This window comes from Etheostoma cragini, chromosome 12 (genome assembly GCF_013103735.1).
Source record: "Etheostoma cragini isolate CJK2018 chromosome 12, CSU_Ecrag_1.0, whole genome shotgun sequence".
Taxonomy (NCBI): domain Eukaryota; kingdom Metazoa; phylum Chordata; class Actinopteri; order Perciformes; family Percidae; genus Etheostoma; species Etheostoma cragini.
Window position 1 is genome coordinate 13,152,075 of NC_048418.1, and position 16,072 is coordinate 13,168,146.

Genomic DNA, 16,072 nt, shown 5'->3' on the forward strand with positions numbered 1-16,072 from the left:
AACGTTAAATTGATTATATTGATGAGTAATAAAAACAGAGGTTTTGAATTTTTGAACGTTTAGATTCTTTAATATGGTAACCTGTTAAATGAAACAAATACATTTATTTTTATTCATGATAACAAGTGAAACAAAAGTGAGAAGTGGAAAAAAAACAGAATTGTTCTAACTTGGGTGTGTGATCATGTTCCGTTTAACTTGGTTTATTGTATATTTACTAGGAAGTTCTCATACTGTAGCTTACAATCTATAACGTGGGGGAAGTTCATTGTCATGAGACCAGAACTATTGCAGTAAACTTTAATTTCCAAAGCTTCTAGTCTAAATTGGGTAAGGGTTTCAACATGCTGGTGTAATGGTTGGAGTGAAATAAACTGCCTTAATAAGAAAGCTTTTAATGCAATATCTATATACTACTTTGTTATTTATAAATACATGAGAATCTTTAAAAAAAAAAACGATTCTAATTGATAAATAGTTTTTCAGTGCCTACAGAGAGACTAATGTGGTTACATGGTGTTTAGGTGTAGTGAGTCCCCAGCATCGTTTGGTGGCAGCACTGAGGCAAGAGAGTTTGTCTCCGCCCCAAACAAACAATTCAACGAAGAAGAAACCATCAACAAGATTATGTGAAACTTGTTGTGGACATTCACTTTGATTCTATCGGTTCAGAAAGAGGGATGGGAGTCCTACCAGGGAGAAGCCTTTTATGTTTACTTTTTTTAATTATAATCCTTTCAGAGGGCCATTTTCGATGGGTAAGTGTAGCCTAACGCCCGTTTTCTCGTTACTAAAACATGACTCAGCTCGGTCTGCCGTTGGTAGTGTGATGTTTATTTGAGGCGGCGGCCTGCGAAACTAAGATTCAAGTTGACGTAGTTTAGCTCGTAAGTTAGCCAGTAATTAGCTTAACGTTGGCTCAAACATAATGGCTAGCATTAATGTTCGTTGAAAACTGCACCAGCCTTGTAACGTTAGCAAAACCCATAAAGATATGACGTAATACGTTAGCCTTGACATTTCACAGAGATGCGCACAGGTTGTATCGAGTACAGTGTATCCAGCTGAACTCAGAACCTCTGGCGAAAGAAGTGTTCACGCTGTCACGTCTTTACAGATCGAAAAAACAATTTCAACAATTATGAAAATAAAGCCTACGTAATAGTGTTCCTGTTAGTGTTGTGATTATTTCAAGCTAAACATTTTAAATGGCTTAGCTAGCGTTACAAAAATGGAGTGAAAAACACTAAATGTGCAACGTTAGCAAGTTATTCAGAAAGCAGGTGTTAGATTGCTAGCTGGGTAACATTAGTTTAATGATTTGTGTTTGAGTATGTAATGACGCTTTTATGTGTGCAATTCTCTTTTTTATTTGGATTTACCAAGTGTACAGATGTAGCTGGTTAACAGCTGTGTTAAAGGTTAAAATAGTAATAATACATGAACACGTTAACGTTAGTACATAGACATTACAAGAGAAAAGACAACACAAACTTTGGGATGTACCTTGAAGATATTGACGTTAACAAAACAGATACCTTTTTTTTCCCATATTACAAATGTGTCCTGTTGTAGTTTTGTGGAGAAGCTATTTTTCATATTAATACACCATGAATATATGTAAATCCAGTCAATTTAGGGTATGTCTGGTGAAGGCATTTCAAAGCCAACCAGATAGAAACCTGTGTCCCTGACCCATCAGTTTGATTTGATTTAATCGGATGAAGTTAATCACTCACTCGCATGTCATCAGTAGTCTCTCTACTCCTTTGACTTCATTGTTTGCACCCCTATTCAAAAGGTGATTAGGTCAGCCCACTGCAAAGCATAGAACTTAGGGCTGGGCGATAGCGAGAAAATCAGATACCACGATATTGTTGACCAAATGCCTCGATATTGATTTTACAGCTATATTCAAAAATATCTTCACACTTGGATTTTTAGATAAATAACCATCAGTAATGTGGACATAATGTCTTAAGTGCATAAAATAGTAGAGCAGCTAGAACAGTCTGGTAAGTTCAGAAAAGTGCATAACTTTACTGCAATGCAGCCTTTAAATCCAGAAAAAAACATCACTTGTCATGTCACGATATTACAATATCCCAAATCTAAGACGATATCTAGTCTCATATCACAATATCAATATAATATTGATATATTGCCCAGCCCTAATAGAACTACTTTGAAAGTACGCTAAAACATGACTCTGATTGATCACTTCTGTGTCAAGATAATATTTCAGCATCCTGGTTAAAACAACAAGGATGTTGCATGAGTTAAAATCTTCATTATTTGGAGACTGCAGTGGATAAGCAGAAAGGATTTTGCAGAAACCTGTGTTTATGAACCACTTTAGACAAACCTTGCAGAGTTCTGGGTCTTGCTCAGAATAAACAAGTATATTACAACTAGTTCTGAGTCTTGCAAGTTTACTTTGGACAAAAAGTTGGTATAGTTAAAGTACTGGCCTAGTCTGCAGCAGCATAAAACTCTAACTGAAGCATTAACAACATACGAATGTTCCGCTTGAACTCAATTACACAAGTCACAAGTAGGACAAAGTGCCTACTCATAAAACAGTTTGTAGAGTAAGTGAATTAACTTCCCTAACTCCCCTTCTCAACAAAGAACTCTGTGCTGAATAGCTGGATAACAGAAAACTTTGACTGCAGAAGCTATATAGTTACTATATAGTTACTATAGTTAAAAAATGTATTAAACATTTAATTGTGATAGTATGTTCTCTAACATCCCTCTAAGATATCAGTTAAAGCCATTAAAAACAGTGGCTGAGTGTTATGTTGCTGTAGAAATCTGACCACAGTTCTCCTTTCTCTGGCCTAATGCCGGGTTAGTCAAACGGACTCTGTTTGTTAGACAATGCTTACCCTTCAATTGCATGCTCAAAGTACAAATTTTGCAGAAGTGAAATTTTTATTTTTAGCCATAAAAGCCATAAAAGTTAGGAAATGAGGCAGGAAGTAAAACCTCAAGGTAAATAGATACAGCTTCAACGTCAGATCAGAGTTGTCTAGTGCTTTTGAGCGACCCAAACTAAGTGACATGATGGTCCACTGTAAATTTGAGAGGAACTAAGTGTGTTTGGGCAACAGTATCTGTCTTTGATTCCGTCACTAGATAAACATAGAAGGAGGCTTCTATCAGTAAAAAGCTACATAAGCATATATATATATATATAAACAGACTTCAAAAAAGAAATATACTGAATACATACTAACACACTGAAACAAATGAACAGCACTGCACAGATGATCACTGTGTTTTTCTTGTCTTCCTGTCAGGTTGAGGCCCAGCACTGTGTGTGGTATGGTGAGTGTGGGGAATCCGTAAAGGTGCCTGGAAAAAAGTACAACTGCAACTACACGGGTCCTCCCCGTCCCCTAGATGCTAAGGGCTATGACCTTCTAACGGTACCTGGCGAAATATACCTTGATGCTTTTGTCCTGTCTTAATTGACATGTGATGCTTAAACTAATATTTTGTAACATACCTCTGCTTTCCAGCTATGCTGTGCTGTGTTTTGCACGGTGTCTACTGTCACAAAAGTGTATCAAATTGAATTCATTCTTTTTGTGTTTACATGCAGGAGCTTTGTCCTGGATATGACTATGGAAACAAAAGCCTCTGCTGTGATGTTAACCAGTTGCAAACTCTCAAAGGGAGTCTCCAGCTGCCCCTTCAGTTCCTGTCTCGGTATGCACTGCAGTTATAACATTAACTAATGAAGCACATGACATTCTTAAAAGGGCATTATCATTGCTTTTCGGAATTTCTGGACACAAAGAGTAGGAGCATCTGGCGCTTTGAATCTGTCAGTATACTGTATGTGCTGCTCAAATGTTATGTTGTTGTTTAAACATACAAGCCTTGGCTTGTTTGTGTTCCAAATAAATAGTTAGAGACAGGCTGGATCACAGACTAAATGACATGACATCTTTTCTTATCTTTTTAGGTTGTATTTACTTCATGCAGTTGTTATTGCCTTGTGTTTCCATGCAACTGTTATACACTCTTAAACTTTAACTTATTTTATTAGTCTGTAAGTTATGCAATGATCTTTCTTTCTTTCTTTCTTTAAATTCTGCTTCTCACACTCACTACGTCTGTCCGCAGGTGTCCCGCCTGTTTCTTCAACTTGATGAACCTCTTCTGTGAGCTTACATGCAGCCCTCACCAGAGTCAGTTCATGAATGCTACGAAGTTCAACTTAACCAATGTAGTGGAAGTCCAGTACTATATTGGACAGACATTTGCTAAGGGTGAGTTCACAGCCAGATATTGATTTAGTCATGAAAAAACGGCTTCACCCTCATTATTTGCATGGCATGTCACATTGGCTGAGTAAACGTCATTAGTTCTCCACGTAAACATGAAGTCATGCTCTCGGTTGTGTAATACTGTGGGTGAGTGTAAGTCTGTCATTTTTGCCCAAATGACATCTGCAATGGGCAATTTAACTTCATGAGTTTCGCACTAAAGAAATCAAATTTGGCTTTTACAGCCATGTACAATGCTTGTAAGGACGTCCAGGCACCATCCAGCAACGTGAAGGCCTTGTCACTGCTGTGTGGGAAGGATGCAAGTGACTGCAATGCTACCAACTGGATCCAGTATATGTTTAATACTAACAATGGACAGACTCCCTTTCCTATCATCCCAATATTCACAGGTAAATCATTTTGTGCTACTTTTAAATATTATGTCATGATCCTGCTGCAGAAAAATATCCCTACTGCTATCTTTATTCAAGTTAAATAGATGTTCACCTGTTGCTCTTTTGTATCATTAATTCACCATGTTTTATACTGTTTCTTTGCTATAGATGATCCAGTGTCTGGTTACACTCCCATGAACAACCAAACATATGCCTGTACAGAGGGCCTGGAGGACGGTTCAGGTCCCTGCTCCTGTCAGGACTGCACAAAGGCCTGTGGCCCCAAACCTGTACCCCCCCCTCTCCCCCCTCCCTGGACAATCCTTGGTATCGATGCCATGACTCTCATCATGTGGATCTCTTACATGGCCTTCCTGCTTATCTTTATTGGAGCTATACTGGGAGCTTGGTGTTACAGGTAAAAACTGACTGATTCTTTTTGTTGTTGTTGTTTCTGAGGTATCCTGCTAGAATTCATGTGTTATACCTGCAAATCCTTTAAAACATGTTGGTTTTGATTCTTGCTTTAAAAGTTAATATCAATCGGTGTATGTGTTTTTTTGTGGATACAGGAAAAGGACCGTCATGTCTGAGTATGGACCCATATTGGACAGCAACAACCCACTGTCACTCAACAGTGATAATCCTGACCAAGGTATTGCAATGCATGAAACAAGTGAAATTGTTTGTCTACTTTCTGTAATTTGTTTGTTGGGTCAGAAATTACATTGCTCTTTAGCTGTAATGCATGTAATAGCATTGCTGCATGACGTAAGCTAACCTCCCAGTCTTTTTTCTTCTATTAGTAAATGCATCATGCTGTGAAACATTGGGTGAGCGATTCGAGAACGCTCTGCGGACCCTCTTCAGCTCCTGGGGTTCCTTCTGTGTGCGATATCCCTCTGTGGTCATACTGGGCAGCCTGATACTGGTGGTTGCCGCCTCCGGGGGCCTGGTCTATATGCGCATCACCACAGACCCTGTTGAACTCTGGTCATCTCCCACTAGCCAGGCTCGTCAAGAGAAGGACTACTTTGACAGCCACTTCGGACCCTTCTTTAGAACTGCGCAGCTCATCCTAACCACTCCGCTCAATACAACTTTCAACTACTCCCCATACTTTGGAGGATCAGATGTCCCATTTGGAGCCATCCTGGACAAAGATATCCTGCACCAGGTTGGTTAGTGGGAGAGGTCAATTTGGACGTTAGTGCCGCTGTGTGTTTTGTAAAAAGAAATCTTGTTTCTGTCACCGGATTAGTCAGAAACGTTGCATGTGAAGAGCAGCTGCATCTCTGAAACTGTGGTTTATTGGTTCTCCTTTCCTTTTCTATTTTTTTTCTTACCTTAACAAACCAGGTGCTTGATCTGCAGCTCGACATTGAAGGCATTGTAGCCACATACGAGGGCCAAAACGTCACCTTGAATGACATCTGCTTGGCTCCGCTGGCCCCGTACAATAACAACTGTACCATCTTGAGTGTCCTTAACTACTTTCAGAACAGCCATGCTGTGCTGGACCACACCATAGGAGACTTATTCTATGTGTATGCTGACTTTCACAGCCACTTCCTCTACTGTGTCAGGTGACTTTTATTTTATTTTAAATGTAAACCAATAAGCTGGCACTAATATGGTCTTATACTTGGCAGTTCCTTGTAAACTTAACGTCTTAATTGCCAGAAGAAATCTGTTGTAGGTTTAGAAACTGTTGATATAGAAAATACATTAGTGTCGAAAATAAACACCTGTAGCTCACAAAATTTATTTTCTCCAGACACTGGTATGTGCATTTTCTAAGAACTGTTGTGGGGAAAATATATTTGTATTAACTAAAATAGCACTATCAGACTTCCTCATTGGTTGTCTCACACTGGTTCTTTATCTGCTATTCTAAACTGCGCCACAATAAGGTCAGGTATTGGCAAAACCTGTACTGATGACTGGGCTAATCTAATAATGACTGTGAATTTCCAGGACATTAACTCTGTTGGTTTTTTCTTTCACAGTGCACCAGCATCCCTAAATGACACCACCCTCCTCCATGACCCTTGTTTAGGCACTTTTGGCGGCCCCATCTTCCCTTGGCTGGCCCTCGGGGGTTACGATGGTGAGCTGGATGAGCACCTTTAGGGGCCGTAGAAAAAAAAAGTGGTAGCTTTTTATCATTTACAGCCGTTAAATAATCTGTTAAAACCTCTGTAAGAAATACAACTATTATAATTATAATTAACCTTGCATGTGTGGCAATGGTATCATCAAATTGTATCAGTAACCTTTGACATTGTGCTCTTTGCTGATGGTGCAGTGTTAGCGATGAGATTTTTTTGGTGTAACCTTAGTATTTGCAATAAGCCCTACACGGTTTACATAGTAGGATCACATTTGTGCAGCAATCAGATTATAAGTGCGCTGTTTGAAATGATAATACGAATATGATAAAAAATCTCTGATTATCATGAGAGCTACCATAGCAACCAACCACAGCCCTTTATCTAAGAGAGTTTTTCTGTGGGGCTTTTATCTGTGCTGTTATTGTTTCTCCACCAGAAGGAGTTCTTAGCTTTAACTACCATTTCAATAATAATTATTGTTGATGAGGATGATTTAAGTGACTTTTACATTGAATGTGTCTTTTTTTTTGCCCGCATTACAGGAACCAACTACAACAATGCCACTGCTCTCGTGATCACCTTCCCACTCAACAACTACCTGAATGACTCAGTTAGACTGGGCAAAGCTCTGGCATGGGAGAAAGAGTGAGACGCCTACTTGTTTCTAAAATCCATTAGAGAGAGCTTTTTTTGCTCGCAAATGTCACTGTTAATGTGTAATGTAATGTTTGTGTGCATTTCAGATTCATCAAATTCATGAAGAACTTCAAAAACCCTAATCTGACCATAGCCTTTAGTGCTGAGAGGAGTATTGAAGATGAAATAAACAGAGAAAGCAACAGTGACATTAGCACCATAGTACTCAGCTACGCCATCATGTTCATCTACATCTCCTTGGCTCTGGGTCACATCCAAAGCTGCAGGAGACTAATGGTAAGAGCCTAAGCACGACCCGCATCGTTTTTGTACAATGTGTCATGCATTTAGTTTTTTAGCTCTTACGTGTCTGTTGCTATAATATATGTTTGAAATTGTTATCCAAATGACGCAGTGTAACTCCTCTTTCCTGTCCGTGACGTAAGAGCTTAACAAACTCCTTTGAGTCACCAGAACTAGTTTGTCAACTTCCTTCTACTCAAGCGTAAAAGGGAGTAACTAAAGGGAGGAGCATGACTAATCCTCTGTCTTTTTGCCCATACAGGTGGACTCCAAGATTTCTCTGGGTATAGCGGGTATCCTGATTGTGCTCAGCTCTGTGTCCTCCTCACTGGGGATCTTCAGCTATTTTAACATCCCCCTTACCCTCATTGTGATCGAGGTCATTCCTTTCTTAGTGCTGGCCGTTGGAGTGGACAATATCTTTATTATAGTACAGACATATCAGGTAACCTCAGCAACCCCAATACATTAAACTGGTATATAATTACCAATTGATTTGTCACCTGGTTTAATGCTTACTCTCATCATAATTATTAGTGCTTATCAATTCCTATTCAATTCAATGACATTTGGTTATGTTTGGCATGTCAACTGTGCTTGTCTTGCATGCAGGGCACCCTTCTAAAAAGAAATCTTACCTTTATTTTCATGCTTTCAATGAAACCTGTTAATCCTGCTAAAAGTGAATTGTATTTCTGAGCAGAGGGATGAGCGGATGCCCCAGGAGGAACTTCACCAGCAGATTGGTCGTATTCTTGGAGACGTAGCCCCTAGCATGTTCCTCTCCTCCTTCTCAGAGACAGTTGCCTTCTTCCTGGGTAAAACACATTACCTATTTACACCGACAATGTAAATTAAACTGTGTTTATTCTACATAAGAAAGCGCCACCATTAATTTGAAATGAAGAACCAAGAAAGGAAATTGTTTTTTGGATAGAATTGACACAGTTGCTACAAAAAGTGCTAGAGTTTCCTGGTGAGTCACATGCTGAAAAAAAAAAAACTGTTGACTTTTTCTTCTGTAGGAGCCCTGTCCAACATGCCCGCAGTGAGGACTTTCTCTCTGTTTGCTGGCTTGGCTGTTTTTATTGATTTCCTGTTGCAGATCAGCTGCTTTGTCAGCTTGCTCGGCATGGACGCCAGGAGACAGGAGGTGAGACCAACAGGAAATGGTGGTGACATAAATGAATGTACTGCAGGGGTTACAGATGGCGGATTGGGAAGTTTACGTGAAAAGGATTTCTACAGATGGAACAGCCCAAATTTAATGTTGTGCAAATATGTGACTTGAGTTGTTATGCTACTAATCTTTGCACTGGCTAATTTAACTTATTACTGTATTTCATTAGCCAACTGTTTGCAAATTATTGAAATTAAGGCCTAAGAGCAACATTCACCACACTGGTGAATGTTGCTCTTAGGCCTCAGTGACACATTCATCCTGTTTCTACACATGATTCAACCTCTACATTAGTCACAAACTTAGTCTCACGTCTCACGTGTCTTTTGTGTTTAAAAGGGGAATCGACTCGACATCTTATGCTGTGCAAAGCTGTCGGAAGTTCAGGAAACAAAGACGGACAGCTTCCTCTTCCGTTTTTTCAAGAAAGTCTTTGCCCCATTCATCCTCAAAGAGTGGGTGCGACCGATCATAGTAAGTCCCTCAGTGACAATTTGCACGTCTGTCTTCATCTATTTTCACCGGACAACTTCGCATTCAATTGATGGATTTAGTTGGACTCATATTGTTATTGAGTAAATGACGATTATATTTGACTTTTTACAAGTTTTCTTTTCATCTCACTTTGTTTAGGTGGCAGTGTTTGTGGGAATGCTCTCCTTTAGTATTGCTGTGGTGAATAAAGTAGAGATTGGACTGGACCAGAAACTCTCCATGCCAGATGTAAGTTTTTGCATTTCCTACCTTACAGTAATTGTCTATTCATGAATTGCTAGTGCCTGAATCTTTTTAATAGATAACAGTAACAGTTATACTTGGATATAGGCCTGCACAATATTGGAAATATCTGACATTGCAAAAAATGTTCTCTTGGGATATACACTCACCGGCCACTTTATTAGGTACCCCATGCTAGTAACGGGTTGGACCCCCTTTTGCCTTCAGAACTGCCTCAATTCTTCGTGGCATAGATTCAACAAGGTACTGGAAGCATTCCTCAGGGAGTTTGGTCCATATTGACATGATGGCATCACACAGTTGCCGCAGATTTGTCGGCTGCACATCCATGATGCGAATCTCCCGTTCCACCACATCCCAAAGATGCTCTATTGGATTGAGATCTGGTGACTGTGGATGCTCAATTGGTACCAAGGGGCCCAAAGAGTGCCAAGAAAATATTCCCCACACCATGACACCACCACCACCAGCCTGAACCGTTGATACAAGGCAGGATGGATCCATGCTTTCATGTTGTAGACGCCAAATTCTGACCCTACCATCCGACTGTCGCAGCAGAAATCGAGACTCATCAGACCAGGCAACGTTTTTCCAATCTTCTATTGTACTATTTCGATGAGCTTGTGCAAATTGTAGTCTCAGTTTCCTGTTCTCAGCTGAAGGAGTGGCACCCGATGTGGTCTTCTGCTGCTGTAGCCCATCTGCCTCAAAGTTCGACGTACTGTGCGTTCAGAGATGCTCTTCTGCCCACCTTGGTTGTAACGGGTGGTTATTTGAGTCACTGTTGCCCTTCTATCAGCTCGAACCAGTCTGACCATTCTCCTCTGACCTCTGGCATCAACAAGGCATTTCCGCCCACAGAACTGCCGCTCACTGGATGTTTTTTCTATTTCGGACCATTCTCTGTAAACCCTAGAGATGGTTGTGCGTGAAAATCCCAGTAGATTAGCAGTTTCTGAAATACTCAGACCAGCCCTTCTGGCACCAACAATCATGCCACGTTCAAAGTCACTCAAATCACCTTTCTTCCCCATACTGATGCTCGGTTTGAACTGCAGGAGATTCTCTTGACCATGTCTACATGCCTAAATGCACTGAGTTGCCGCCATGTGATTGGCTTCTTAGAAATTAAGTATTAACGAGCAGTTGGACAGGTGTACCTAATAAAGTGGCCGGTGAGTGTATATTGCAATATGAAAAAAGGAAAAGTAATTTTTAAAAGATGACATAGATAGCACTATTTGGAAATGATAAATCCTTCTTGACGACTATGGTGATTTTGCAGGGGAGTGCATCGACATAGAAAAAAAAAATGAAGAAGAATCTTTTCTAATGTGAACCATTCTTTGTTGAACTTTAATGCTTTACAAACACCAAAGGACGTAAGCGCTGTGACTAATGTTACGCTACTGAAGTGGTTTTGGAGAGGGAAATTAGGTAGAAATACCCTGTTTGACTAGTATGAGACCATTGTATAATAATCAATCCAGGCTAACGTGTATGACACTAACTATATTAGCTTTAGCCTGGCCGGTAGCAGCTTTCTGCTGTTGCCCACATGGCTACCTGTCTTAAAGGGGAAGGGTCGGATGGTAATAATCATGTAAAAGGATAACGGTGAAAGTTTACTTTCTATCAAGCAGAAAAAAAGGATTAGCGTCAATATCGCAACATCCTGCGATGTGACTATTCGCGATGCTAAAACACCACATTGTTCAGCCCTTCTTTGATTATTTTAGAAGCACTTGCCAGTGATGTAGTTTATTTTCCAGCAGATTTTACTGGTCCTGCCTTTCAAATAGGATGCTAAATTAAGTATTTGAATTTCCATAACCTAACACTTTTGCAACAGTCTTCCCCATACATCATGTATAGCCCTGGTTTACATCCCTGTACTGCTGGAGGTCTATTCTGACGATCTCTCTCTCCATCTAGGACTCGTACGTGCTGGACTATTTTAAGAACCTGAGCATGTATCTCCACACTGGAGCGCCAGTGTACTTTGTGGTAGAAGACGGTCTTAACTACAGTAGCCCAGAGGGCCAGAATGTTGTATGTGGAGGAGTGGGCTGCAACAACGACTCTCTGGTCCAGCAGGTCTACAGCTCCTCACTCATCAGCAACTAGTAAGTCTGAGCTATGAACAAATTACAGGCGGTTTAATTGCACAAGACAGAGTTGGTATTGAAGATAAAAACAAAAATGAGTTGCAAAATGTGTTTGAGAAACTTTTTTAAATTATTTATTTAATCACATAAACCTACATTTGAATGTTTATGGCAGTCAGGGGCCTCAACCTGAAAACTTTGGAGTTCAGATAAGGTCACAAATAGACTAAAGTCTGTCTGATCTAACCGACCGATTTATATGATCTATTCAATTTTACTTTTTTCTTTAACTCTTAGCACAACCATCGCCTTCACACCGTCCTCTTGGCTCGATGACTACTTTGACTGGGTGAAGCCGCAGTCCTCCTGCTGTCGATACTACAACAACAGTGGGGCTTTCTGCAATGCCTCTGGTAAATTCTTAACTAATGTCAACATGCTATGAACGCTTATCTCATGATCCTGGTGTCGCAAGCTGCTGTTTGACGTAGGTTCACGAAATGCATTCAAACAAATGGTGTTTAAGGGCATAATCCATTATATACAAAATATGAATGTTATTATTGTTTAAGCAGTGTGAATTGTATTTTGAAGAACTAGAACTCAGGTATTGCAAACAGTAAAACTGTATAAATGATTGTTAAAAAGCCAAATGTTGGTATAATTATTATTGCAGCAAAAAGAGTATGCTGTATTAATAGATCCCTGGTTAATACAATTACTTGTGTACCTCACCTGAGTCACCTGAGTGTCAGCAGAGGCAGATTATTTGAGAATAAGGGAAGTAATATAAAAGAGAAAGGAGAAAACAATCTAATGGTAAAATCCTTTGCTCACATGGTATAATGTGTTGGGCAATTCAGCTGCATGCACTTAAGGAAGGATATGCTGATCACCCACATGTTAATACAGCCATGGTCAGAATTCAAAAAAGACATTTCAAAAACACAATTTTTTCACAGCTGTACTGTTGATTTTTTTTAGGCTCACAGTGCTCATATTCTTTGTTGTAGTACTTAATCTAAAGGTTTTTTCCCCTTATTTTTTGACACACATTGTTGTGCAACTTTGAGGTCATTTTTTTATTCATTTTGCTTTGTCTTTTCTCGATAACCAAATCTGTAAATTTCTCCAATCCTGTTGGTTAGATGGATGAATAAATTCCTGATATTGTTTTCCAGTGGTAAATTCCTCCTGCGTCCACTGCCGGCCCATGACTCCCAGTGGAAAACAGAGGCCGGAAGGAGAGGACTTCATGCATTTTCTACCCATGTTTCTGTCAGACAATCCAAACATCAAGTGTGGAAAAGGGTAATTTTAGAGCTCCAATGAAAATTGTCTTGGTATTTTCTTATTAAAACCACATGACATGCCATTGAAAACTATCATTTTAACTTCCGTTTCTTACATTTTTAAGAAAATCTAATCACAGTATACCAGTTTTCTTGTGGTTATTAAGTCCACCTCTTCTTTTATCTGTCTCACAATTCGTTAATGTTCCTCCAGCGGCCATGCGGCATACGCCACAGCAGTTGACATGTACCCTAACAACACGGGGGTTGGAGCCACTTACTTCATGACTTACCACACCATCCTGAAAGAATCCCCAGACTTCATAGACGCTTTAAAAATGGCCCGAAACCTGGCTGACAACATCAGTCAGTCTATAGACCACAAAGTTTTTGCCTACAGGTAAGTCTTGTTGGACTGTGTGTTGTGCCAGTTTATAACCGTTGCTTGCTATACAACAACTCTCTGTTCCAGCAGGTCTACAGCATACAGTTGTTGGTTAAACAATGGTTTTTGTGATGATAATTAGGTGTATTCAGTTTCACCCACTACCACTTTCAGGTTTTCTGTGGTGAAATACTCGTAAATGAAGTTTTGTTTGTTTTGAACTTAAGGTTTAAGGGTAGTGGGGGTGGGGGGGGGGTGGTAAGTAGGTTATAGTTAAGCACACTGCAAAGAAAACATTGTAAATGATAATCTAGCTGATGTTTGACTTTGAGAGTAAGATTTATCTTCCTATCATGCAACCACTAATGTGCATCCCAACTTCAGATACTGCGGTTGAGCAAAGCTTTTAAGAAAAAGGCTTTTTGCGGATACAAAATTAAAATGTCAGTGTCTAATTAATGTTAGATTAAGACTTACAAGTCTCTATAGCAGTGCTTAACAGCTAAATAGATAAAAAGAAGATTCAGACGGAAGTCAGTGTTCTTAAGTAGTGTTCTCTAAAATATATTCTCTTCCTTTACAGCGTCTTCTATGTGTTTTACGAGCAGTACCTCACCATCGCATATGACACAGCTCTGAACCTGAGCGTGTCGCTGGCATCCATATTTGTTGTGACAACGGTGTTGCTGGGCTTCGAGCTGTGGTCAGCTGTGATTGTCAGCATTACCATCGGCATGATTCTGGTGAACATGTTCGGCGTCATGTGGCTGTGGAACATAAGCCTCAACGCAGTTTCCCTTGTGAACCTGGTCATGGTGAGGAGCACCAGGAAACACTTAAACACTCACACTGGGTGGAATACCTGAATTATATCCCAAACACAATACTTACTTTAAAAAAACATCTTTTAACTTGAAAATATAATAAATAACTTGAATCAAAATAAAATAGAACATAAACAATATATGGTAGGCTTTTTACAGGATTATGTTTTGTAGCTCAGGTATGAGCACATTTTACTTGTCTGGGAACATGGCCTGTCATCAAAACCTGTTACCATGGTACCAAAACCAGTTATTTGAAAGTGATAACAAAGGTAAATGTTGCCATTATCAACCACATTGTCTGTTGGAATTCTGATTGTTAATTAGGTTTAACAGAGCTGCTTTGTGGTTAAACCTTTACGTAATTTCAATAGATTAATTGTTATGCAACCATGTGATGCAGAATGGCAATAAACAAACCTTGTATCTGTTTTAAAAGAGTGATAGCTGGTACAATCCTGTGTTTTGAATATTGATGTTGTGTAATACAGAATGTGCCTTTAAACTCTGGACTTGTTTCCAATCTGTCTGACCTTCTGACCCTTCGTGTGGCTCAACCTAAGGAACATTGTTCTAGCAGTGTCACCGTGTCCCTAGATATCACCACTTGTGTTGGTGGACAAAATGTTGTCCTAACCATCAGCAGACTTTCTTTCTCTTACTGTTAACAACTTGCCCTTCATCTCACCTGTAGAATATTCATTTCAAGGCAGCAAAATCAACATTTCTGTGTTGTGGTGCTGAGTTGTTTTCCTGTCCTCTGTTGCAGTGCTGCGGTATCTCGGTGGAGTTCTGCAGTCATATTGTGCGAGCGTTTTCCATCAGTGTGAAGAAGAACAGAGTGGAGCGGGCCGAGGAGGCCCTGGCTCACATGGGCAGCTCTGTAAGTCTCGCTTTACCACTTACCAAATTCACAAGAGGAAGCTTTTTTAGATTTAAGTAAATAAGGAGTTTGTGGGGGGTAAAAATAATTTTTTGACATGCTGGTACTGTGGATATCAGTGTGGACAAGCTTGTAGGGCAGGGCAAAGCAGTGATTTTTGAGGAAACCCTAATTTACATACATTATCTGCTGAAGAAAAAAAAATAGGGCAACATTTTTTGTCTTACATAGATCATTTTGGTTTACTATACATAATACTAATTTTGGTCACACATGACATGACATTTAATTACACTGTTTCCTTTTCGCAGGTATTCAGTGGGATCACATTAACAAAGTTTGGAGGTATCCTAATCCTGGCGCTTTCCAAGTCGCAGATCTTCCAGGTCTTCTACTTCAGGATGTACTTGGCCATAGTGTTGCTGGGGGCCACACACGGCCTCATCTTCCTCCCTGTACTGCTCAGTTATATCGGTCAGTATTGTAACACAATTAAGGGACCAGACATAAATTTAGATTGTATGTGAAATCAAATCTAATCTGTTCTGACTTTTTTCACAGGTCCTTCTGTGAACAAAGCAAAGGTGTTTGCTGCTAACAAGCGCTATGCTGGTACAGAAAGGGAGCATCTCCTCAACTACTAGCAGGCTGCTTGGACAATGAACAATGAACCATTTGTCTGAAAGGGACTGTGTGGGTGTGTGCGCAAGCCGTTTCTGTGATTACTAACACACTCATCATCGTTGCCACTACTATGCACGGATTTAACTCAGGAATATACTTGGGAGTAGAAGTGCCAGATGCCGTGTCCAACCGTAAACGTATTGATATTCCTTGAGGACTTTGGACCCCCACTATTTGTTCTCCTCACACTACAGGACGGCATTTGAAGCATGGGTGACATAACACTGATCAGAAAAATGCACTGTAT

The 16,072-nt window shown here is 39.9% G+C and overlaps 1 protein-coding gene across 1 annotated transcript; it reads left to right on the forward strand.

Annotated features, from left to right (window-relative positions):
- The first annotated feature begins 592 nt into the window (after window positions 1-592).
- Window positions 593-15,813, forward strand: npc1 (Niemann-Pick disease, type C1). Its single transcript, XM_034887996.1, has 25 exons — window positions 593-758; window positions 3,306-3,434; window positions 3,611-3,717; window positions 4,138-4,283; window positions 4,526-4,693; window positions 4,847-5,096; window positions 5,251-5,333; window positions 5,485-5,855; window positions 6,038-6,264; window positions 6,688-6,788; window positions 7,335-7,437; window positions 7,536-7,725; window positions 7,994-8,176; window positions 8,435-8,549; window positions 8,757-8,884; window positions 9,251-9,385; window positions 9,545-9,634; window positions 11,585-11,775; window positions 12,055-12,170; window positions 12,939-13,068; window positions 13,264-13,449; window positions 14,018-14,249; window positions 15,028-15,141; window positions 15,453-15,615; window positions 15,703-15,813. Exons 1-25 carry the CDS (start codon window positions 681-683, stop codon window positions 15,783-15,785), a joined length of 3,819 nt encoding a protein of 1,272 aa, XP_034743887.1. The 5' UTR covers window positions 593-680; the 3' UTR covers window positions 15,786-15,813.
- Window positions 15,814-16,072: the final 259 nt, after the last annotated feature.